This window comes from Pagrus pagrus (assembly GCF_965226575.1).
Source record: "Pagrus pagrus genome assembly, chromosome: 2".
Lineage (NCBI taxonomy): Eukaryota > Metazoa > Chordata > Actinopteri > Spariformes > Sparidae > Pagrus > Pagrus pagrus.
This window is the reverse complement of record NC_140186.1, coordinates 2,462,078-2,486,333: the sequence shown is the minus strand read 5'-3', so window position 1 is coordinate 2,486,333 and position 24,256 is coordinate 2,462,078. Positions and strand designations below refer to the sequence as shown.

At 41.2% G+C, this 24,256-nt stretch overlaps 3 protein-coding genes across 3 annotated transcripts; 1 reads left to right on the top strand and 2 right to left on the bottom strand.

Moving 5' to 3' along the window:
* Nucleotides 1-8,116: 8,116 nt before the first annotated feature.
* On the top strand, nt 8,117-10,902 carry smim28 (small integral membrane protein 28; the record flags this gene model as incomplete). The annotated part of the gene is made up of 2 exons (XM_084370042.1): nt 8,117-8,215; nt 10,480-10,902. 2 exons carry the CDS (start codon nt 8,117-8,119, stop codon nt 10,900-10,902), a joined length of 522 nt encoding a protein of 173 aa, XP_084226168.1.
* Nucleotides 10,903-14,974: 4,072 nt separating this feature from the next.
* Nucleotides 14,975-17,116, bottom strand: LOC311271976 (lysozyme C, milk isozyme-like; the record flags this gene model as incomplete). The annotated part of the gene is made up of 5 exons (XM_084378004.1): nt 14,975-15,123; nt 15,204-15,248; nt 15,976-16,039; nt 16,235-16,417; nt 16,960-17,116. The coding sequence occupies 5 exons, from the start codon at nt 17,114-17,116 to the stop codon at nt 15,036-15,038; spliced, it is 537 nt and encodes a 178-aa protein (XP_084234130.1). The 3' UTR covers nt 14,975-15,035.
* Nucleotides 17,117-18,493: 1,377 nt separating this feature from the next.
* LOC311266225 (uncharacterized protein) lies at nt 18,494-23,847 on the bottom strand. The gene is made up of 5 exons (XM_084368491.1): nt 23,621-23,847; nt 21,371-21,541; nt 19,968-21,089; nt 19,817-19,877; nt 18,494-19,039 (listed from the first exon to the last, which is right to left on the bottom strand). The coding sequence occupies exons 2-5, from the start codon at nt 21,528-21,530 to the stop codon at nt 18,970-18,972; spliced, it is 1,413 nt and encodes a 470-aa protein (XP_084224617.1). The 5' UTR covers nt 21,531-21,541; nt 23,621-23,847; the 3' UTR covers nt 18,494-18,969.
* Between the last annotated feature and the right edge of the window lie 409 nt (nt 23,848-24,256).

Sequence of the window (24,256 nt, the reverse complement as noted above, 5' to 3'; positions counted from 1 at the left end):
CATCTTCTCAAAAGAAGGATGTGAGGCAGCTTCTCACTCGATGAGCGAGCTGAACTGAAACTGCTGCGGGTCAACGTATTTCACTCACTGTGCGTGTGTTGTGGTTTTAACACCTGTACAAAACATAGTGTGTTGCAACGAGAATGAGGTGTTCCCTGCGTGTTCTGTCATGAAGATGAACTTGAGACCTTGTGTTTGTAAATGAAGTGTAAAAAGAAGAAGAGGATCGTGGGGCTTCGTCTGCCTCTCGCTCTGACTTGCCTCTTGTGAACATCTCTGACTGATTTTATTCACTTTTGACTTTTGTATTTTCCTGAATTGAAGAAAACTTGTATTTCATCCCAACGTAAGTTCTTTTGTTGGCTCCTCTCTAAAAGGTCAACTGATTAAATGCAATCAATTCAATTAGTGTATATTCTCACAGGTGTCCAGAAGCTTTTATTGTGAAGCCGAAATTCTTCAATTTCCGGTGTCGTTAACCCACCTCTGCGCAGGTGAAGCAGCTCAAAATGGACGCTGGTGTTTGTCGCCACCTACAGTCCACATCCGGACAGGACACTTTCTTTATTTTGACATCTGTAACAAATAAAACACGTTTATCTTTAATCTGTTTCACATTTTATGAATCCTGTTTATATTTAAACTTTTCGTGTCGTCTTTGTATCTCGTCTTAAATCACTTGTGGTGAAAAACAAACATCAAACATGATTTAATCAAACAGATACAATATTAAAGTGAACCTACAGACAGTTATTAGTGACAGTAATACAACTACATGAGTAGATTTCTGAGGTTTTTGTACTTCAGTATTTCTATTTTCTGCATGTCTGTGATAACTAAAGTAACTAGTTACTTTGCAGATTACATGCTGCATCAAGACGAAGTAGCACATTTTTTAAATTAATCTATCAGCCGTCAGATTTGATAATCAGAAGAACGATTAATATCAGACATGATAATTTTCTTGGTCAATAATCCATCACCAGACAGAATACAGTAAATATGTGTATATAACTTACTTTTACTTGTACTTTTGATACTCAAGTACATTTAAAATAGAATACTTTGAGATTTCTACTCAAGTACTTTTACTAAATTAATATTTTAATGCAATATCTATATTTATAATATCTATAATATTTACTTTTACTCAAATATTTTTGGGTACGTTTTGACAACTACATTTGAATTGTCACTCACACTTCTGATTTGTTCTGGTTCAAATATGAATTGAAGCAAAATGCTCATTTCGGTTCCATCACCAGGCTGACAGACTCTAAGAAGAAGCAACAAAACATAAAAACAGTTTGTGTAATTTGGGAAAATGTGCCCTGATTATAAAGTGTGCTGACTCCGGTGTATTTAACGGGACCGTCTGGCTGCATGTGCTGTGTCTCTGTTGTCCAGTTGCTGTCGTTTCATCCTGAGCTGCTGTGACAAAGCGTGTTTATCGTGCCGGCGTGCCAACAGCATCCAACTTCAGCAGAGTGAAAAGCAAAGCCTCTTATGGGATTACAGCTGCAGTCTTTTACTGAGTCAGAGAGCAGCGACGACCACTCGCACGAACAATATCCACCCCGGGATCATCATCAGAACAGCCCTGATCTCTCCATGTGGTCCTCAGCTCCCAACAGAAAGAAAAGTCAGATTTGGACTCGTTCTGAGCTCAGCATAGTACTCAGGACCTTTACTGTATGTACAAGTATAAATATATTTGTGTTTATTCGCATTACTCCTGTAACAGCCAGAGTACTTTACATTAGCTGTAAGACAAGAGGCGACACACACCGAGGGTGAGTGTGTCTGTGTGTTTGAATCCAGGTCAACTCTGAGTGAAGTCAGCACTCAGCAGAGGCTCTGGTTCTGGTTCTGGTTCTGGTTCTCTCTCCTCTCTGTAACGTTACGTTCATGAAGTAAAGTCCATTTCCCCTCCAGCTCCAGTCAGCAGTCGACAGTACAGAACAGAACCACCGACAGTGGAGGTCACCTCGGGATCACTGCTGCAGTCGGGCTGAGAAACAGGAGTGAAGATAAATCCACTTTTTAATCCCAAAAGTTATAAAAGTAATCTCTGAGCTCTCCTCCCGGCGGTAAACGGCTCCGGATCAGATGATGTGGTACCCAACCCAGAGATCGGGCCCGTCCAAAGGTCACAGGATGAATCTGACAGGCTTCAAGTGATTAAATAGAAAAGGACAGAAAAGTTCTGGTCGACAAAAATCTGTTTTTATTCTCTGGAGTTTTCACTAAACTCTGCTCCGAGAGTTTTACCTCAGAAAGTTACTTAAAATTAAACATATAGTGTAAAAATAAATAAAAAGAGGCGTTCATTCATTTAGAAAATGTGACTTAAATTGATATTTCTGTTTTAATTTGCTCCAGTATTTATAACAGTTTTATAAATTCCCTTTTATATTTATTTCCTTTTCTATTCAATTTTCCATTTTATGTATTAGTTTATTATTTTTTCATATTTATCTATGTACTGTCATTCTGTATTTTTTCTATTTCTGCAAAATTATTTATTTCTGTATTTTCTTTGTAAGTTTTTATGCATTCTGAGGGTCCTGTCATTTTAATCATCATTTAGTGTCATCGAATCAAACTTTAATTGATTAATTATAACAAAGGTAAAGAAATAAAGAAGCAAATTAAAATATAATTACATGTTTACGTTACATTTGACATTTATTTTTGATATTACGTTTATTTATCGAGCTTTTTCTTTATTTCTTTAATTGTTTTTGATTCACAGTTTCAGTCTTCAGTCGCACAGAATCAAATAGAAATGTGATGTCATGCAGGGCGGAGGGATTACTCAGCGTACCATCAGTGCTGTCATGACAGGTCTCACTTTACCCATGATCCTCCTCTCCACCTCTGTGCGCTCGGACCCGGTCCTCCTATCTCTGCTCGCCACGTGAGGAGTAATTACAGCCGCCGTCTGCACGCCGGGGCCACTAATCCTGCAGGGACAAATCCCACCCGCTGCCCCCCGAGCACCGGGCGTCCCGCTGGGTCGATTCCAGACAGATGTTGAACCTCACAGCTGGATGCAGACATGTCTTTGATCAGCAGCATCATGAACATCTGGACCCCTGCAGCAGGAGGGCCGGTGCACTGGAGGCTATTTGTTAAATTAACAGAACAATGACATTGACTGGAGGTTTGGGAGGAACAACGCGCTAATCGCACTGATTACAAACAAATAAATGGATTTCACGAAAAAAGCCTGAAGGTGAAACGCTTCAAAGAACCACAGACACAAATATGTAAACGTATAAACGGCCAGTCAAAGAAACATTTTGACCTGACGAAGGACCAAAATGTTGCTTATTTTAATACATGTGGTGGTTCAGAGTCGGTGTCACTCTTTTCATTCATGCTGCCTGTTAATTCACCTCGCACCTTCGTCATGTGCATCCTGCATCCATTCAAACACAAGCTGTCGCTGCAGAGTTGGAAGAAAACTATTGTCTTATAAAATACTGAATGCTGTAAAACAATGGATGGAAAATACTGAACTATGGGCCCTTTAAGAACAACATTTTGGCTCCCAAGAAAAGTTTTCTATAAATCTGCAACACAACAACAGATCTTATTAATAACAGATCTAGTTGTTGTCTTAATTGTTAAACACTTCTGTAAGTTACAGTGACAGGCGACCAATAAAACGCACCGCTACCTTGAGTCAACTTGTGGATTTCACTGGTAACGTCAGAACAAAACTCAACAAAATATATAACAAAGTTCGAGTCGTTCTAAAACATCTTAATGCAGAAATGTTACATATTATATCTTTAAGTTAAAATGCAGAAATACTCCTGCGTTTTAAATTTCACTCAGATTTAGGTGCAAAAACAATAAGCATCAAACTTTAAAGTAAAAATACTCATGATGCAGAATGACTCATATGTTCATCACAGCAACGTTACAGCTGATCAAGGTGAGGTGACTTTTATCACTTTAGATACAGCTAACTATAATAATTAGACATTTATTTGTTGATTATTTTGTTGTATTATCTATCTTGTAATAATTGTAGCAGAAGTAAAAGTTAACAGAAAATTGAAGTACTCTGCTACAAGCCCCTTAACTTTTAATTAAGTTCAGTACTTGAATACTGAAATAAACACATTACAAACTAGTTGCAGATCGATATGACGGCAGATGTTGCTAAACTTTTATAAGGAAACAATAAAACAAGTCAGTCTTGAGTGTCGATACTGCAAAATAATGACATCTTCCCCTGGATACAACCCAATCATCATACATCTGTTTTTTATATTTACCTATTCGTGTATTTTATTTGTATTTACTCTCGTGTCTTCTTGTCTCTATTTCTGAATCTGAAAGGTATAACTTCAGTTATCATGGAGTAAAAAAGTACAATATTTGCTGAATTGTGGTGGTGTAGATGTACACATTTGCAGAAAATTGAAATTAATACAATGCTTGACTAAATATATTCCACGACTGTGTCTTGATGTTGCTTTCTGAGGAAACAATAGTTTTATTCAGCTGTTGATGAAACAAGAGCGTAGATATTAATGCAAAACAAATTACAACCTCCCTGGACACAACCCTATAATTATAAATATCTTTTATACGATATCAAATAAAGCAAAACATAAAAAGTACCACAGTTGTTTATTTTGTTCGTCCCCACAACAACAATTGTTTCCAGCAGCAATCCTGTTTCAAAATGTAAATACATATTATAGTTGTCACACATTTTAAAAAATATTTTATTACTCGTATATTCTATCTTTATTTACTCTGATGTCTTCTCTAATTTTATCTCTTTAAACCTCTCTACAGTGAGATATTTCTTCAGAAGGAGCGACTGTAACGTACCTGTTTCCCTCTCAGGGATCAATAAAGTATTTCTGATTCTGGTTCTGATGACTCGGTTTATTGGAGGTCAGAAACCAAACAGCTCAACCCAGACAGGCTAATCACTGCTGCTGTCTGCAGAGTGACGGGAGGCAGTTTATCTGTGACCTCGGTGTAATCGAGTAGAACATTTATTTTTCATTAATCAGACAGAAAACTGTTCCTGCAGCAGCAATAATCCATCTGCACAGTTATTCCATCTGCTGAATGTCGGGGAGCTCAGATTAAACCTTCATTGATTGAAATCACAGACAACTGGGTCCTGACAGAAGCAGAGAGCAGCCGTGTCCATATAATTAGAGATAAATAAGGTTTTAAAGAAAAACTTGGATTCACGGGTCGAATTTTCACCCTAACTTAAACATGTTTCAGTCTCCAGGATATAATATCGGCAGTTAATGTTTCTGCAAACCACAGATACCTCCAAAGTCGACACGTGTACCAATCAGTGGCAGATCGCGTCCATATTATACACTTATTAGCTGACTTTCACATCGGGAGCTGGAGGAGATGGTGGAGGTGTGATTACAAGCCAACAAGGCAGTTTGAGATTTCCAGCTTTGTTTTCACAGGAAGTTGGACCATCTGCAGACGTTTCTTTGGCAAACAACACTTCTAAACCTAACCACAGCAGAAGCACAGCACTGTGATAAAAAAAAATTCAACCTTAGCAAATGTAAAACTGCAACATGAAGAAGTTTGAACTCATCTGTGGTTTTAACGCACTCAGCTAACATTTACTCTGCTGATTGGGTTGCTCTGAGCACAGAGGAGCCTTTAGGAAGAACTGACAATTATTTTTCCCAATTTATGACACTTGATTGTCACATGATACGTCTTGTACTTCTGTCTTTGTAACTTGAAAGGTGCAGTGTGCAAAACATGGCCAGGATTCAGAGGTAATCAACTGCTGCTCTCATTGTCGGTGTTGGGTAACGTTACTTTTAAAAGTAACTCATTAAATTTAGATTAAAAAGCAACTTATTACGTTACTGTGTCATCTATTGAGAAACACCTTAGAGTTACCAAAAATCACAGTAAAACCTTTTTGCGACTCGTTGCACATGTTGGTTACATTGTCCAGACAGCGTGAAGCCAACTGTACACGAACATTTGAATGTGTCGACTCTACCGACCGTATCTCAGTCGGCCTCGCCACCGGTGTGTGGCGCAGTGTTTAGCCTGCAGACGCTTCTTCAAATTTGAAGTCAAACTCTTCGCAGATGACAAACACTTATCCTCCAGGCACATTTCACCGTGATGTTGATCTTGTCTTCTTGCTGTCCTCTCTGCCATCTCGCTACACTGAATTAGCTAGCTACAAATGTTTCAGAGACTTTATTAGATTTTTGTGGTAACAAAAGGAAAAGACAGCAATTTTTTTCAATAACGGATTACTTTTATGAAAAACTAACTAAGTAACAGATTACTTGAATTGCAGCACTAACAAGTTTCGTTACTCGTTACAACAAAAAAGTAATCCGAGTACTCTAACGGATTGCTAAATTACCCCCAACACTGGTTATTGTTCGCTAATTAGCTCAGTTAGCCGTGGAGCCAGTTGTGCTAACGTTTGCCCGACAAGTTCTGCTTACACTACAGTTTTTACTTTGTGTAGCTGTGTGTGTGTGTGTGTGTGTGTGTGTGTGTGTGTGCGTGCAGCCGAGTCGTCACACTCATCCTCATCATCAGAGCCTGATAGCTTCTTTAAATCCCTTGATTGAAGGCATGTCGAGGATTTAAACCAGAGTGAGTGAAGATTTTGATGATGTGTAAATCTGGGTTGAAAAACCGAGCCGCAGCTTAATTCAGCGACACTAACAGACTTCATCAGGTCCCTTACGTTTCTGTAAGACGTCTGAAAAAGGCTTAAAACATCCGACGCTGATGTCAGCGAGCAATAACTGATGATATTATTAATATTATTGATTATTAGATCTTTAAGGAAAGGTGGTCCGGTGATAGATGGAGAGAAAATAGTATTTTCACTCACTGCTGTTTCCAAACGGATGGTTAAGTGGTTCCTCCTGATTGTAATCAATCAGTTCTGGTGATTATAAACAGGTCAGCCCGTCGCTAACGGTAGCGGACCTTCCACACAGACGGAAACGTGCACGTAAATCTCGTGTTTAATCCATCCTATAGAAATGTAATCAAAAAAAAGCGTTTGCAGGTATTTTCTCTCTCATGCAATATTTCAATGAGGATTAATGTAAAGAGGCTGCACACACACACACACACACACACACACACACACACACACACACACAGCCACACACACACACACACACTCAGCCCAGCAGATGTTTGTGTGCAGACCTCACAGGTTCATGTTCACCTAAACCTGGAGCAGAAGACTCGTGGTGGAGTGTAACTAAGTACATTTATTCAAGCAATGGACACATTTGAAGAACAATGGAGCGATTATTGTACTATTTTACACACAAAACACGTGAAGAGTTTATAAAATATGTGATGTTTTCTTACTAAACTACCCAACACTTCATACAACAACTGAAATGATCGGTCAGTGAAACAAATAACACTGAAACTTTGTCAGGAAGGTTCAGGTATCCATGCACCTGTAAATAGTGAAGTCTTAAGCGTTGTAGTCACACACACCACACACACACACACACACACGCAAACACACACACACACACACACACACACACACACACACACACACACACACACACACAGATAACAGCTGTCTCATTTTACAGTCGTTGTGTTCTTCCTCAAGTTTGTTCCACGTGCCGGAGATCTGATCTGAAGAGGAGTCCCGCCTTTTTCTGTCGCCCGAGCTTTACTGGCACACAAACTGGATCCACACACACACACACACACACACACACACACACACACACACACACACACTGTCTTTATGATATAGGGCGGATCTAAATCCCATCATTGGCCTGAATCCTGTTGCTCGGCTGCTGCATGTGTCGGCATGTGAGCAGCTGCTTAGCCGGCGGCCCCGCCCATCAGGGCCCTCCACCGGGCACCACCCCACCCATCAGGCCCTCCACTCCCAGCACCACCACCCTCCCCCCCACCAACGACCAGCAACCATCCCCTCCCTGCTCTCTGCTCTGTTTTTACGCCACTGGACGACAACAACTGGATGCTTTAGTTGATCGCCATCTATTTACTCTACAAACACACATTTCTCCACCCGTCCATCCACGACCACCGCCGCCGTCAGCTGAGCATCATGCGGGTGCTACTGGAGAGCAGCTGGATGAGGTTTGGACCTGCGGGCAGAGGGTCGTACGACTGGGTGACAGGGTCACCTCCAACACTGGAGAAGCAGGTGTGTAGAGGCAGCAGTGTACATCTCATTAACATTTACCTGAAATCTAAAACTACAGGACAAAAGTGTCTTTTCATCATGTTTCTTGAGTTGAAGCTGGTTTTAAGTGAAACATTTAAAAACCCAAGATGCTCATTTTTAAAGCTACATTACATGAAATCATTTTCTATTTATTTTTGCTGCATTTCAGCTTAAATATCTGATAAATTCAGAGACTTCTGTGTCTTAACAACAACCTGAAATGACTTCAGAGTGGACCGGTGTATTTTCTACAGAGGGATCAGTCACAGACAAGCTGCTGCTGCTGTTTTTAAGCTGTTTTTATTTTCCTAAAGGTGCTATTAGTAAGAAAAGATCTGTGAGTCTTGTTACCAACGACGCTTTGGGGTGGTGACCATCCTGACCCACCATCCCAAAGCATCAGTCTTTGACAAGCTGGGAATGAGACCCAAAAATCTACTTTTCTTACAAAAAGCACCTTTAATTATGGCTCTCTGTGTTGTTTATATGTTTCTTGTTAAAGGAAAAGTTCACCCAGGTGTGAAGATCTCATCTCCTCCCTCCAGGCTGATGGAAAGTCAGGTGAACTTTTGTAGTCCACAAAACATTTCTGGAGCTTCAACTGAAGTCTTCAACTACAACTGAAGCAGCTGGAGACTTGTTTTAAAAGAAGCCCCGAGATCCCAAACTGATTTAAAAAGACGTTATTAACAAACTTTTTTCAAAGCTGTCAGCTGAAAGTGTGCACCATGTCTGAAGGTGGTTCACGAGCTCGACCGTGCATCGAGGGTGAACATAACGTCTATTTAAATCAATTTATGGACCCTTTTTATGGCCATTTTAAATCAAGTCTCCAGCTGCTTCAGTTGTTTAGCAGAACGCTGCAACTCTGTTTTACTGTGAAGCTCCAGAAATGTTTTGTGGACTACGAGACTTCACCTGACTTTATATCATCAGGAGGAGGTGATGACTGAAGTTTACATTTTTAGGTGAACTGTTCCTTTAATATTGATGGTTTCACGTCAGTAAGTGGTTTAGACACTTCTTCCATCACTGAGGGATGTAAATGACCTGTGGTCTGTGGCCTCGCTGCCATGAACTTTTTTTAAAACTTTGCTCTCTGCAGTTTTCAAGTATTCGCTCCCTCTTTAAAAAAACAGAGCAGAAAAGTAATTTCTCTGACAAACTGAGCCTGACAGCGGTGAGAGGTTGAGCTTTAAGGCCTCTAGCTTCTGAACATTTATGATGAGGCCTGTTCGTAACGGCACAGGGTTGTCGTTTTTGTATTGGTGCCAACTTATGATTTTTATTATCGCCAAACAGAAGCTGAAGAGGAGATGCAGAGCAGGTCTGAGAGCTGGACGCCTCCCCTCAGCCTGATGTAAAGTCTCAGACTTTCAGGATAACAACACTTACTGAGGGCAGCTAAGTCACACTCAGACAGATTGAGAATTAAAAACTGTTCAGTCCTGCAGAGGAGCGGAGTCTGCAGGGTGCTGGGTCATCCAGGCAGCATTAACTAATTGCTAGAAAAACTGAGGCAAGGGGGAATTTGGGACAGCGAGCAGATGTAAGCAGCGCAGCCACATGTTGTCCTGCCACAGCTGGATCACCCGTCTTGTCTGGATCAAACACAGACTTGTAATGCGCGATGATGAGCAGCGCTGCAGATTTACAGCTTCGTCCTCACAGAGGAAACCCAAAAACCGTTAAAGACAAACATCCAGAGAGCAAAATTAAATGGGAGAAAATCATTATTAAAGGGTAACTCCGCCAATTTTCCACGTCAAAGTTTGTTTACAGGTGTTGGAAAGTACTTGTAATCTGATAAATTGCCTCCAATGATGTCACGCAGTGGCTAAGTTGCATTGTGGGTAATGTAGGCTCCAGGTTTTGACCCACTGAGCAAAAACATATCCAAAAGGGTCATCGCAACGTCTCTGCCGACTTTCATATGACGTCCAGTGGAGTGTCAGCATGAACGTTTTTTAGACGACAATGAACTTCTTCTTCTTCTTCTTCTTCTTCTTCTTCTTCTTCTCCTTCTTCTTCTTCTTCTTCTTCTTCTTCTTCTTCTTCTTCTTCTCCTTCTTCTTCTCCTTCTTCTTCTCCTTCTTCTGAGGACTGGTTGAGGTCCAGTTGATAACCTGACCTTGTAAATATCACCACACCTTCTGGTGGTCTATGAGAATGACCAAACTGAGCCCTTTTTTTTAAATATTGGAAGATATTTCTTGACATCCAGTCTTCTTGTTGACCTCCAGGGCCACAACCCGAATGAGTTGGACCTGGGAGAGGACAGAAAGTCGGAGCTGGTGGTCTACGTCGTCCTCCCGGTCGTCTCCGTCCTCCTTCTGGCTCTCCTGGCCGGTTTCATCTACCATCGGTGTTCCCGCAGCAAACTGAGCCTGGCCGACATCATCGCTCTGGACCTCCAGGACGCAGAGAGCAGCGCCGAGTTCCTCTCCTCCCTGACCCGGAACGCAGAGCGCCACACCAGCACCAGCTCGGACGGGTCGGACGGGGTCTTCGTCATGGTCTACCTGCCTCCCCCCTACGAGGAGACGCTCACCAAGATCACCCGGGCCGCCAGCCTCTCCAGCTCCAAAGACACCGAGTCGATAAAGATCGAAGATCTGGAGGCCAAGCTGTGTCCGGAGCTGAAGTCCAGCGGCCGATACGTGTGACGAGGCGACGATGCTGCAGCGTACAAAGACTTTTAAAACTCCAATATTTGGTGTTTTTATAACTTTATTGTCTCTAAATGAAACGTATTTAATTACCAGTCAACTCAGCAGCTCTATGGGTCTCTTAAGCCTGTTTTAGCTCATAGTTTTGGTTTTTCACAGTCGAGGAGACGGCGGGCGATCGTGACGAGTTCTGATGTCATTACTCGGAAAAATCTCTAATTTATTGGACAAAATTTTTGCGTAACGATGTTATTAATACTTTATATGATTAAAATAAAACAAAAAACTGATTAGACGATAAAAGTCATACTTGAGTAAAGGTAAAGATATCGTGTTAAAACATTACTTTGGTAATATTGAAAAATACTCAAGTATAAGTCTTAATAAATGTTCTTGTAAAGTACAAGTAAGAGAAAAATGTATGTATGAGGTACTTTCTCGGGTATTTACATATTCTGCTACTTTCTTCCTCCTCTCTACTTCATTTTAGAGGCAACTATTGTACTTTTACTCCACTACATGTGTTTGATAACTGTAGTTACTAGTTGTTTTACAGATTACAGTCACACAGGTAGCACAGTCATTTATTTTATCGACCGTCTGGTTTTAGAAAAAACAGTTACAGTATAAACACATGTAAATATATTTATTATTGACTTTTACGTGTACTTTTGATACTTAAATACATTTAATATCAGATACTTTAAGACTTTTACTCAACTACTATTTGTATGGGTGACTTCCTCTTTAACCAAAGTAATATTTCAATATGATATCTTTACTTTTACTTTTACTTTTAAGTATTTACAAGCTGTTTATTCTATGGATCAACTGATTGTCAGATCTGATATTGATTATCTATCTGAGCAGTGGAGTAAAAATATTTACCTCCAGACTAGAAGAGTGGAGGTATAAACCAGCAGAAAATGGGTAAACTCAAGTAAAGTACCTTGAAGTTGTTTAAACATATTTACAGTCAGTGTTAGAGTCACACATGGAAACAGTACACAGAAATACTTATATTGAGGAACAGCTGCTTCACTTTGAAACGTCCTCAGAAAGTAACGCTGAGTGTCACAAGATGTGACCTGAACAGTCGGGGCAGCGCAGGGCCGCTGTGTGGCTGTGACGGGGTCAGAGGTCAGTGAACACACCAGCAGCAGCAGCAGGGACAATAATGGTGGAAAGTTTAGATGATAATCTCATTGTTGACGTGTGAGAAAAGCTGCTGGTTGTTTATGAAAACGTGTGGTTAAGAAGCAGACGTACCTCCGGCCTGAGAGTCAGAGTTACAGTTCCCCTTGTTACAGTCGTCTCCAGTCTCCTCGACACTTACTGTCCGTCTCACTGCCTCATCGCTCAGTCAGCGACCTCTTTTCCATCAGCAGCAGCATCTGCTTTAATCAAACACCTCGAACAAACCCGCCCAAGGAGAACGAGTGTTGGACTCATCAGGTGCACAGAAATATGGAGGACTGAAGCTGCAGAGGACAAACGTTCAACAAATAAATCAATGTGCCATTAAAAGCACCGAGAGCAATATTAAACATAAATGTAGGCAGTGATTAATTCATATGTTTCTGTTCTAATATTCTCCTGCCTTTATTTTTCCCATAATTATTTATTAACACTTTAAAATCACCATCATTCATTAATAAATGGCAAATTTAAAGTTAATTAAACTTGAGTTAATGGTTATTTCACTGTCAGTAATGAAACGCTTAATAAACCTTTTATTAAGCAGTTAAAGATGAATTACACAGAGTTTATTAACAAACTGTTATTAAACAACTTTATAATAAACAAACGCTAAATAAATGATTAATGACGCATTTCATTGTTTGTTGACAGTGAAATAACTGTTAACTAAAGCTTGATTAACATTATATTTAACATTTATTAATGACAGGTTTAATAAAGTGTTTAATTGATTATTTTTGTATTTTCTTTCTCTATTTGCCCAAAACGTATTTATTTCTATATTTTATTTTTACATTTTTCATTTCTGCGTCATTATGCAATTGAATTTATTTATTAATTAATTAATTAATTAATTTAATGTTTATATGTATAAGGACAAGTATGTAGAATAACCTGTCACACCCGCCCGTTCCTAAATAAAAGAAAAAATTTAAATTAAATGGAAAAGTAAAATAGTGGTGTTAACACGAAGGTAAATAAACACAGAAGCAAAATAAAAACAGAAATATTGATTTATGTCACACTTTATACATAAATTAATGCTTACATTTATTTTTTATATCGCTCAGGTGCATTTAATGGCGTATTTCTTGTTTTATTTATTCTTAATTTTGACGGTTTCAGGCCTCCGTACAGGAACACGACTCCCGGTGGGACGATCGTGTCGCCCTGAGTCTGCTGGATGTTTAAACTTTGTGTTGAAGCTTGTTTTTGAGTTCTTCTTCTGTCCTTTACTGTCCAAACTTCAATAAATACAGTTTTAGAGGAGCTGTGTGGAGCATTTAATAAATAACAATGAATCTGAGGTATTGGTGCAGCCTGTCAGTATGAATCCTGTCCAGGCTGCAGGTGTTTCCTAAAGATACTAGCGGGCCCCGGGGGGCCTCTGTCGTCTTCATCAGTGTCTGCTTATCAGCCCTGTTTGGTGTGAGACGGTTCAGCTGAGGCTGACGGGAATGTCACACCTGTGTTGCAGGTGACCTGATGGTGGCGCTAGGTGAAGAGTAATTGAGCATGAACCTAATTTCATGCAATCCATCCAACGTTTGACTGAAGGGATCACTGAAGTCTGTTGGATTCATCGTCTGGGAACCTGAATGTGTCTTCACCACATCTGCAGCTCCGTCAGCCGAGACAGTGGAAGTAGAACGAAGTTAAGAAACAAACAGAGTGTTTGTATTATGTTCATGTCTCAGCAGGACAGGGACCAACACAAATACTGTGGGACAGTGAAGACAAGTGTGCCCTCTGGTGGGGACAAGTCACAACAACAACAACATCTCCTGCAGTGTTATTTAAAACAGCACTGTGTGTTGTGGCAGTGATGGCAGGAAAGTGCCTGAGAACAAAACAAAATTCAAAACAAAATCAAAACAATATGTTTATCTATATTTATGGGGATATCACATATAGGCTACTTCGATGATAATGAAAAATAACCGAATATATTTCTTCTTTCACCTCTGGAGTCCCTGATGCAACGAGATTAAACACACTGAAGGTCTGGTGTCAAAGGGTTCAGTTAAGATAAACAGCAGAAGAAACCTGCAGGCGTCAGGCAGCATCACACGAGCTCGGCCTTGACGCAGGATGCCAGGTTGGGCTCCATAGACCCTTTTCACAGCAGACATTTTGACTTGTCAAGGCCAGAAAAGCACAGGTGTCATTTTCTGAGTTAACGATGGCTTCATTCCATTTAGCTGAACTTGCTTACTTGGATATTTAATGGTTTGGAGGTCACATGGTCACATTGATGTCGTCCCTGCTTTGACAAGACGAGTCTGTGAGAAGGTCAACAGAGCCTGAACAGAGCAGATGATGTGAGGACGAGGCCTGCAGGACTCAGAAATGACCTTGGTGCATTCCTCACCTCTCGTAGGCATTCACAAAATTAGCGTTGTCACACCCTGATTGGCTGTGAGGGCAAAGCCCCAAGCTGCTCTCGCTCATTAATTAGGAGTCAGTCACCACACCTGCGACAGGTGATCGGTCCAGAGGGGTTTTAACATTCAGCTAAAATAAAAACAAAGTGGTGATATCAGTGGAATTTATTCTGCTAATAAATCATCTCCTTTTGTTAAATAATCCAAGTTAATGACCCCACGTTTGCTAGTTTTAGTGATAAAAATACATCATGAAGGTAAATGTGTAGGTAGTATTACACGAGGCCTCTTATCCAGCAAAGATATTTAGATTTAGGTCAGAATAACATCCATCGTGTTGCTAAAGAGACAGTTCAGGTCCAGCAGGTTAGAGGAGACGAGCTTGTTTGTGGGAAAATTCCTCCGTCAGCCCATATTGTGTAACTTTTTGGCGTCGTGCTGCAGCGCACGTTTAAGTCTTGGTTTACAGACACGACAACAACAAGTGCAGCATGCTCTACTTTATTATTGTGACAAATCACTGGACACTCGTTCAAGAGAAAAGGGTTAATCCACTCTTTCAGCTGATGAGCATCCGGCGAAGTACTCCGAGGCTGTTATGTATCTGCACTCTTGCTGGTAGATGAGTTTGACCCTGCAAATAAACAGATGAAGTGTTCAAATGTTGTTTAAGTAAACTGACTGTTGGTGTTTTCCAAAAAGATAATAACTTACATGGTCATTAAGTCTTTCTGGTGCTCTTTTTCAAAACCCTCAACACTGTGAAAACAACCCAGAATGGGAATACGTTACGTCCACAGCGTTGTTGAGTGAGACATAGAAGGTTTAACAAAAACAATGCATGCAAACATAAAGAAACTCAGTTTTAATTTATCTGTGGTTGTGCAGAAACTTACCGAGCTAACATTTCTGTGTGGACTTAAACCTTCAAGCCTCATGCACCCAACCAGCAATGTCACCCAAGCTCACCCAAAACAGTCAAATCCAGTCCTCATCTCCTCCCTCCATGATGATATAAAGTCAGGTGAAGTCTCGTAGTCCACAAAACATTTCTGGAGCTTCACAGTAAAACAGAGTTGCAGCGTTCTGCTAAACAGCTGAAGCAGCTGTTTTAAACCTTAGAAAATAACCAATAAAACCCAACGTGAAATGTCTCCATACAGCTTCTCCGGCGTAATCTGTCTCCCTGGGAACCCTGAGATCCCAATGCTGTATTTACTCCCTTTCAAAAGCTGAAGTCTTCACTGTAGCCGCTGAGATAAAAAGCACTAGCGCTCTCCACGTCTGACAAGACGTTGAAGGTGTAAATAACATCTTTTCAAATCAGTTCGGAAGCTCCAGAAATGTTTGCTGGATTATGAAACTTGACATCGTTTCTGGCTTTTTTAAGTGAATCCAGGTGTGTCAAAACGTAATGTTTAACTGTGACATTTAACTAAAGTCAGTGCGATTTAAAACGCGTAAACTGAGAAAAAAGTGAACTCACATAACATATTGGAAGAGCGTGGCCACGCAGCTGATGTCATCATCAATGTCGTCGTCAACCAACTCTGTGAAGAGAACAAGTGTGCTGGTTTGAGGCGAAGATGCAGAATGAGTGTTTTTAAAGGTCCAGTGTGCAGGATTTAGTGGCATCTAAACACCCCTCGCCTCGCCCTCCCTCTACAGAGTCAGTGTGTGGTTTGTTTTCAGTCTGCACACACCGTTTGACACGATGATATGAACAAACACAAACTGTAACTCACTGCTGCAGCTCATCCCACAGAGGTTGGGTGATGGAGACTGGCCGTCGCTGCAGACCAGGTGATTGCTGAGCTGGAAGAGGCCGTAGAGTGTCCAGACGCTGTCTTGACCTTCTCCTCTCCCGGGCTCCAGCTGATTCACAACGCTGGTGTTGAAACCTGATGCAAACTGCACGTGACAGACAGCTGAAGGACGGGGAGAGAAGAGAAACAACGTGACAAGTTGGTCTCTTTTTCATGCAAACCGTGAATATTCATGGTCCCCGGAGGAAGACTCTTAATGATTGTACGACCTCCTGTAGCTCCACCATCGGCCCAAACTTCCTAAAACTTCTTCTTGCACAGAGGAAATATCAAAAACTAACAGGCAGAGTGCCGCAAACTGTTTCTGACTGCAATCTGTTTGAGCCGCTGGTGGCGTTAGATAGAAAGAAATTCATCCTGGAGGGAACATGGATTTTTGTACCGTGACGACGTCTCCCACTGTTTGTGCATTAAGGCAGAGCGGCAGGAGTGTCAGGAGTGTCAGGTGAGTGAGCCCCACCTGAAGTAACTTCCTCTGATTGGTGCACCTGCTATAAGAGGGCTGAGATCTTCCCTCTTGCTCTGTAGTTGTGTGGTCGCCCTTTTTGTTGCAACCTGAATTGTAACGATACTGAAGCGCAGTCCAATTCGGCAAACGTGGATCATTTGTGGTGCGAGGAGAGAAAGTTAGCACTCGTACTCACTGTGTGCCACCAAGAGATCCTCAGACAGTCCGTCATACTGTACTTCCTTAGCAATCGCTGCTTTCAGTTTGTCCCTCAGCTCACATCTGGACACATCACTGTCTTCAGCCAGACTGCAGCCCAGCACCGCCAAGAGGAACACCACGAGAACCGTCATCTTGACTCAAACTCTCTGAAAACTAACGTGACATAAAACATCATATATACTGTCTGCAGAGCCACCGGTGGCGAATCAGAGAGGACATCTTTTGTTCTCCTCAGATAAAGGCCGCTCCCTCGGCGCCTGGAAAGCAGCAGGAAGTTTACAGTATTGTGCTAAATCTCACGCTTACAGCACTGGGTTTCTGAGCTCTACTGACGCTGGTGAGGAAAAATGATCTATGTGTCTGATAACATCTTCTCTTGTGTTCAGGTTGCACCTCCGTCCCGGTCAAAAGACCTGGTCGTGGAACCAAAAACCAGACAAGGTGAGACACTTTCTCTTGTCACGACACAAAAAGACGTTTATAATTTCAGAGGATCGGCTCGGCAGTGTGACAGCGGTGTATACTGAGCACATGATGTTTCGTCCAACAAAGGCAAAACAAAGACATGGAAGATGAGCAGAAGAACACGTAGCCTAGTTTGTTTTCAATGAAGGGTTTTGTTCAACTTTTAATAATAAAACTGTAATAAAATCTCCAAATATCTTGTGCTCCAGGCCGAACAGTCAAACATGAGGCCTTCTGCTGTAGCTCAACTCAGCTGGACGTTATTATATTCGTATGTCAGCACAGAAACGTGAAGGGACGTTGTCAAGTCCTGCACAGGTTCGAGGCACTTAACTGTTTGTGTAGCTCTGTTTGTGTGAGACTGAAGCCTGATCCTCCGAGAGCACTTTAACTTACATTGTTGAATCACACCATGCGTTCCTTGTTCTGTGGACTAAAACAAAAAGGCAGAGAAGAAGAGATGTTTGTCTTGTCGTGTCATTAACGGCTACGTTATAGAAGGTACAGGTCTGTTGTGTTTCATGTGACTGAGCCTACAGTTACAAATATTTATCAGACTGTGATCCTTCGTCTGCCTGCTCATCCCTGAGTACAATGACCAATATTCCTTTATTTAATTGTTCTATATATGTTATTTGGGCATTTTTTTGATAGTAACTAAAAAGTAGTGTAATATGTAATACATTGCTCAATGCAGACAGTAATATTGTAACTTAATAAATCACTTTAGAATAAAGGAAACTAGTGATATGTAATATATTGCCCAACACTGTGCTGTAAAGCTGATACATAGCTCTCCTGGTAAAGTGCACGCCTCATTCAGTCTTCTGAGGTGGAGACCAGGGGGTTCAAATCCTCTCTGCAGTGCTAATTAGCATGCTAAACATTAACCTGCTTAATCAGTCTATGACCAGCATGCTAGCATTAGCTCGAAAATCACGCCTGTGCCGGAGTGCAGCCTCACTGACCTGCTAGTGTGACTGCAGACTACGAGTTTAGCAGTTAGCATAGTTAGCTCATCTGAAAAAACATGCTCTCAAACATATAACATGAAGTGTTTATTGAGAAATGACAGACAGCAGAAGATACAAGACGACTTTTTGTTTTTCCATCAGGAAGTAACCACCAACATATTGATCAATGTCACCAAATGTATTGAGAAACAACGCCAGTTTAACTTCAAGTAAAGACATTTCAATGATTAATTAAAAATGGAATAAAAATGAAATGCTTAAAGCCGCTCCCCACTTTATCCAATCAGGACAGAGAACTTCCACAAAGATTACCGCCTCGCATTCGTGTGGTGACGTAGAGAGCAGCGAGGGGGCTGCTCCCCGCAGAACGGACAGGAAGTCAGCTAAAACAACTCGGTGGCGACGCTTACAAGCAGCTTTCATAACGTTTGAGAGATTATCATGCAGTTCAAAGCACACAGGTCACACTGGAGACAGTGCTGACAGAGGTGAAGAAAGCGTTGCTGATGTGATGTCCCGCAGGTAGAAACTGTTCTGACGGCTGCTCAGTTACATTCGTCAAAGAAGGTGCGGGCGTGACGATAACACGAGCGAGGGGCCTTCTGGAGCACCAACCTGTTTTTAATGAAGAAAGGGAAAAACAATCAGTTAGTCGTTTGTCAGTAGGCAGCATATGCATCGAACTCACAACTATACGGTTACACCTTTCCTCTTCATTGTTTTGTTTGTTACATTCAATGTCTGCACTTGATATTTTGTTGTAAACATCTTCCCGAGCTGGATACAGCACTCATATATCCAGTGTCGTACTCACTGTGACGTCACTTCATATGTTTAATTGACACAGTATTTAGAGCGGGAACAATACTGACCACAATCAAGTTTTTTTTGTCTTTATTTAACCAGGTTAACCTCTTTTGTGAGGGACACCTCATCAGGACGGTTGCATGAAAAGTTCAGTACAATACATCTTATTTTAGACAAATTTAACAATACTAAGTGCTGTAACGCAGGCTACTGGACTTTTAAACCCTGCATGGCTTTAAAAGCCTGCCCCTCCTCTCGTGATAGTTAGAACTGAAGAAGCCTCTTAGATGAGAGGTGAAATAATTATGTAAAAATTACATTTCTGACCATTTTTGCCAACTTAAAGTGAGGATATAGCCCAGTATAATGAACGGTAGCAGCCAAGCTAACTGTGATGCTGATCATGCTAGTCATGGCTGCTAAATGCTACCAGAGATGTCAAATGTCCTTTCTTTTTGTTAAAAGCCTTGTATGCCATAGTTTGGCAGGTTGTATAATACATGTTAGTGTTTTATATGTACTGTATCTGTAAATAAATCAACTCCAGATGAAGTTTCACATTCGTTTTGCTGTGGGGAAACTTACCGCCAGTGATGAGTCTTCACAAAGCATTCGATGTCATCCGTTATGTCGACATCGGTGAAGGCTTCAGGGGGAAGAAAAAGGAACAGTTATTTACCAAATATCAGATGAAGGATTACCTGTGATTGCTCATGTGTATGTTTTAATGACTTACCACTGCAGGCTGTGTCGCACTTGTTTTTGGACCAGACATAACTAGAGTCACAGAAAAGCCTGTCAGACAGCTGGAAGAGCCCGTAAAGACCCACGGACGAAGGCTTCTGCTTCCCGTAGTGCTTCCTGTTGGGCCTCCTGTAGTGATTCCTGTTGGGCCTCCTGCGGTGCTTCCTGTTGGGCCTCCTGTGGGGCCTACTGCGCCTCCCGCGACCTGGAGATCGTTTTTGACGTTTCCCATCTTCCTCCAGCTCCTGCTCATCCTCATCCTCTTCCGTCTCACCATCCTCATCTGCCGGATCAGTCTCGATCCCCTCATCACTGTCCTCCGTCAGATCAGCCTCGTCCCCCTCATCGCTGTCCTCCGTCAGATCATCCCCGACCCCCTCATCGCTGTCCTCTGTCTGATCAGCCTCATTCTCATCATTATCGCCCATCTGATCAGCATCATTCTCATCATTATCGCCCATCTGATCAGCATCATTCTCATCATTATCGCCCATCTGATCAGCATCATTCTCATCATTATCGCCCATCTGATCAGCATCATCCACCTCAGTTGTCGTCTCTTCGTCCTCATCAACCTCGTCCATCTCTTCTTCCATCTCATTCGAATCGGACTGCTCGCTGCTTGTGCCAGCCTCCCTCTTCCGTCTGTTTGGTCTTAAGGTTGAACTTGTGGCACGTGATCCCGAGGGAGCTGATGAAGATGACATTTGGGTTGATGTAGGGGTTGTTTGTCCTTGGGTCATCGGTCTGGTAGCCATTGATCCATTCATGGTCGGTCCGGTAGCCATTGATCCATTGGTGGTCGGTCCGGTTGCCATTGATCCATTGGTGGTCGGTACGGTAGCCATTGATCCACTGGTGGTCGGTACGGTAGCCATTGATCCATTGGTGGTCGGTCCGGTAGCCATTGATCCACTGGTGGTCGGTCCGGTAGCCATTGATCCATTGGTGGCCGGTCCGGTAGCCATTGATCCACTGGTGGTCGGTCCGGTAGCCATTGATCCATTGGTGGTTGGGTTGGAAGTCAGTGGTTTGGTAGTTGTAGTTACACGTTTGCCAAACACTTTGACCAGGCCGGTGTTCAGATGGGACCTCCCGTCCAGACTACAGATAACTGCAGAGAACAAGTCATGAAGAAGAGAAGAAAAGAAAGACGGCACGATGAAATCATAACATTTCTTAAAGTTCAGTCAAAACCAACTGTAAAAAGAAGTTTTGCCCACTGATGCTGTGAGAACTCACAACTTTTAAACACTTCTTGCACGTCCCTTCACCAATCAGCTAATCAGTTTTTTCATTTGGTCATCTCATTTTGAGGAGTTTGTTTCCTCCTGACACTTTGTGACTCTGGAGGTCATGAGCTGACTTAAGACACCCACCATTTATTAATCTCACCTATGGCCAGAATTTTCTCCTTGTATCTCTGATACCTCCAGGGCAGGCGGATCGCCTGCTCAAGCTTTTGTTTCAGCTCGCATTTGGAGACGATCCGACCCTCGGACAGGCTGGGCGCCAGAACCACCACAGCCAACACCACGAACAGCCCCAACTTCATGTCAACAATGTCTGTGGGGAAAATGATTCAGAATTATTTTGGATATTTTGAAGCAACTGAAAAATAACTTTAAGGGTTTTTAAATCATGCTTCTGTTAAAGAAATGCCAGAACACACTTCAGATTATGAAACTGCAAAACAAATTTATTTCCAGGATTTGAATGAAGCAACTCTAAAAAAAATCTCCATCAAAAAGGCAAGAAATGATTTGCAACAAGAGACGTATCTGTGGTGGGTGGGATGGGTTTATGTTATCTGCTCTCAGCACAATGAAGTGTTTCTTTCAGGTGTTTGTTGAGATAAGTATCTACAAACAGGGAAATGCACCGAGAGCGAGAGACTTCACGAACCGCATCAGCTAAATATTTGTTTTGTGTGGAGGACAGAATGATTTATCTATCATCCTGATGACTTAACTAAGTAAATGTACTCAGTGCGTTCAGCTACTTTAAACCTCCACTTCACTGATAACTTAGTCACTAGTTACCAGACCTGGGGAGTAAATGAATACTCCTAATGGGATTATGTAATTAGGATACCAAAAAAAAAGGGTAACTGTTTGGCATTAGAGGTTGCAGTGAAAAACAGGTAATTAGATTACAGATACATTTACTTAAAAGGGGGATTAGTAACAGGATTACAATTTTAAAATAAAGAACGATATACTATTCTGTAACCGCACACACACACACACACACGCACAAAGTAATCAAGTTACATGACTTCAGTATTGTGATACTCTGATGAGGTTACTGACAACATTTTTAAAGTAATCCTCCCACCCTGCTAGTTACTTTGAGGATTAAACACTGCATCAAAAGAAAGAGTAGCACATTTTTAAATTAATTCAGGTTCTCTACAATCAAATAAAAGATAAAAATAAACAGAATCTGATAATAAGAACAATACTGAATATCAGATCTGATAAACTGTCGACCCATAGATACATGTAAATATATGTATGATTTACTTCACTTAAGTAAAGTTATTATCAGAAAAGTACTTTTGGTACTTTGTGAGAGAAGTTGCGTCAGTATTTGACTCAAAAATCTAATTTTCTTACTAAAATGACCTTTAAAGCTGCAACAAGGAACGCTCACTTCTTTGTTTTAGTGTCGCACCACCGGACCACACAGCAGCTTCTCTCCTCAGGCTTGAGTTTTAATTAAAGACATTAAGAATTACTGTTATAACTATATATTGTTATATCTGATGAGGGATGAGTACAATCTTTCATAACCAGCTAAAAGTTCCCTGTTGTCCATTAAAGTACATTAATGTCAGATGGATTTTCATCACCGATGATGATTGTTTTTCTATTTCCTGCTACTTTATACTTAAAAATGTTACTCTTTACTCCATTACATTTATTTGATAGCTTTAGTTACAAGTAACTTGAGGAGAAAAAAACAAAACACTGATTCCAACAATCAGAAAAATGCTAAATATTGTATATTATAATGTCAGATACTTTAATACTTTTGCTCAAGTAATATTTGTATGGGTGACCAAAGTAATACTTTAACACGATATTTTTACTTCTACTCAAGTACGACTGTTGGTTTTTACCACGCTGATTATGATACGCAGTCATGACAGACACAAATAACTGCCCAGCGTGAATATATTCACTGTTTTTATTTGTTTTTATGAACTAATTTTACCTTATTTTATTATCCCTCTATTTCTTCCAGCCTCAAATAATGTGGTGAGTAAAAACAAAAAGGCAACAGAGCAAGTGAGGAAGCAAATATCAATCAATCAATCAATCAATCAATCAGGTCGTTAAATACAACAATAACAGCACTGACAACATGGCAATACGAATAATCAGAAAACCAATAAGATAAATATTGAATTTGCGGCGTGTGACAGGCGTGTGTGAGTGAACGAGCAAAACCAAGGAACGCAAACAAAAGCAGACAACCAGGCCAACAGGAAGAGTTCAGAGAGTAAAAACAAAATGACAACAGAGCAAGAGAGGAAGTTAATATCAATCAATGAGGTCGTTAAATACAATAACAGCACTGACAACATGGCAACATGAATAATAAGATAAGCCCAGAGGATAAATAAAACATGTTTCTCACCGCGTTCCTCCTCCGACAGTTCAGACTTTGTTTCTGACGGATGTTTGCAGCTCTGTGACTTCAGACCAAACAGCCTGCGAGGTTTTATATCTTGACTTCCTTCATGTGGACCGACCTGTTTGACCGGCTGTCATAGTTTTTGACGTCCTTTCCTTGAAGGAAGGATGGAAAATGTAAAAGTCACAACCCAGAAAGAAACAAAGGTCGCTGTGATCGATGTTAATGCACGGATTAACTTTTTTAATGTCATGGTCAACAAACGCCTGAGCGAGCGTTCAGAGCTTTTCATAGGCTTCTACGTTGAGTGACAGCGAGGATAAAGCAACACAAACACGACTCAGAGGCCTGAACTGACCGCAAAGCTGTGCACGAATCAATGCTCCTGAATTTAAGATTCAATTCACTCGATGTGCCAAAACTGCAGAGTGGTATGACTCTGCAGCTCTGTGAGCATTTCAGCGCTCTCATCATCCCTTTAACAGGTTAACAAGGTCTGATGAAAACATGCAAACAGACACAGCACAAGAAAATAAAGAAAACACACTGTATGTGACATTTTATACTTGGTTGTGATGTCTGAATTTGCAGCATGTTTCTGTGCCTGGTTGGATTGAGGTAGTTTGTAGCTTTTGTTTT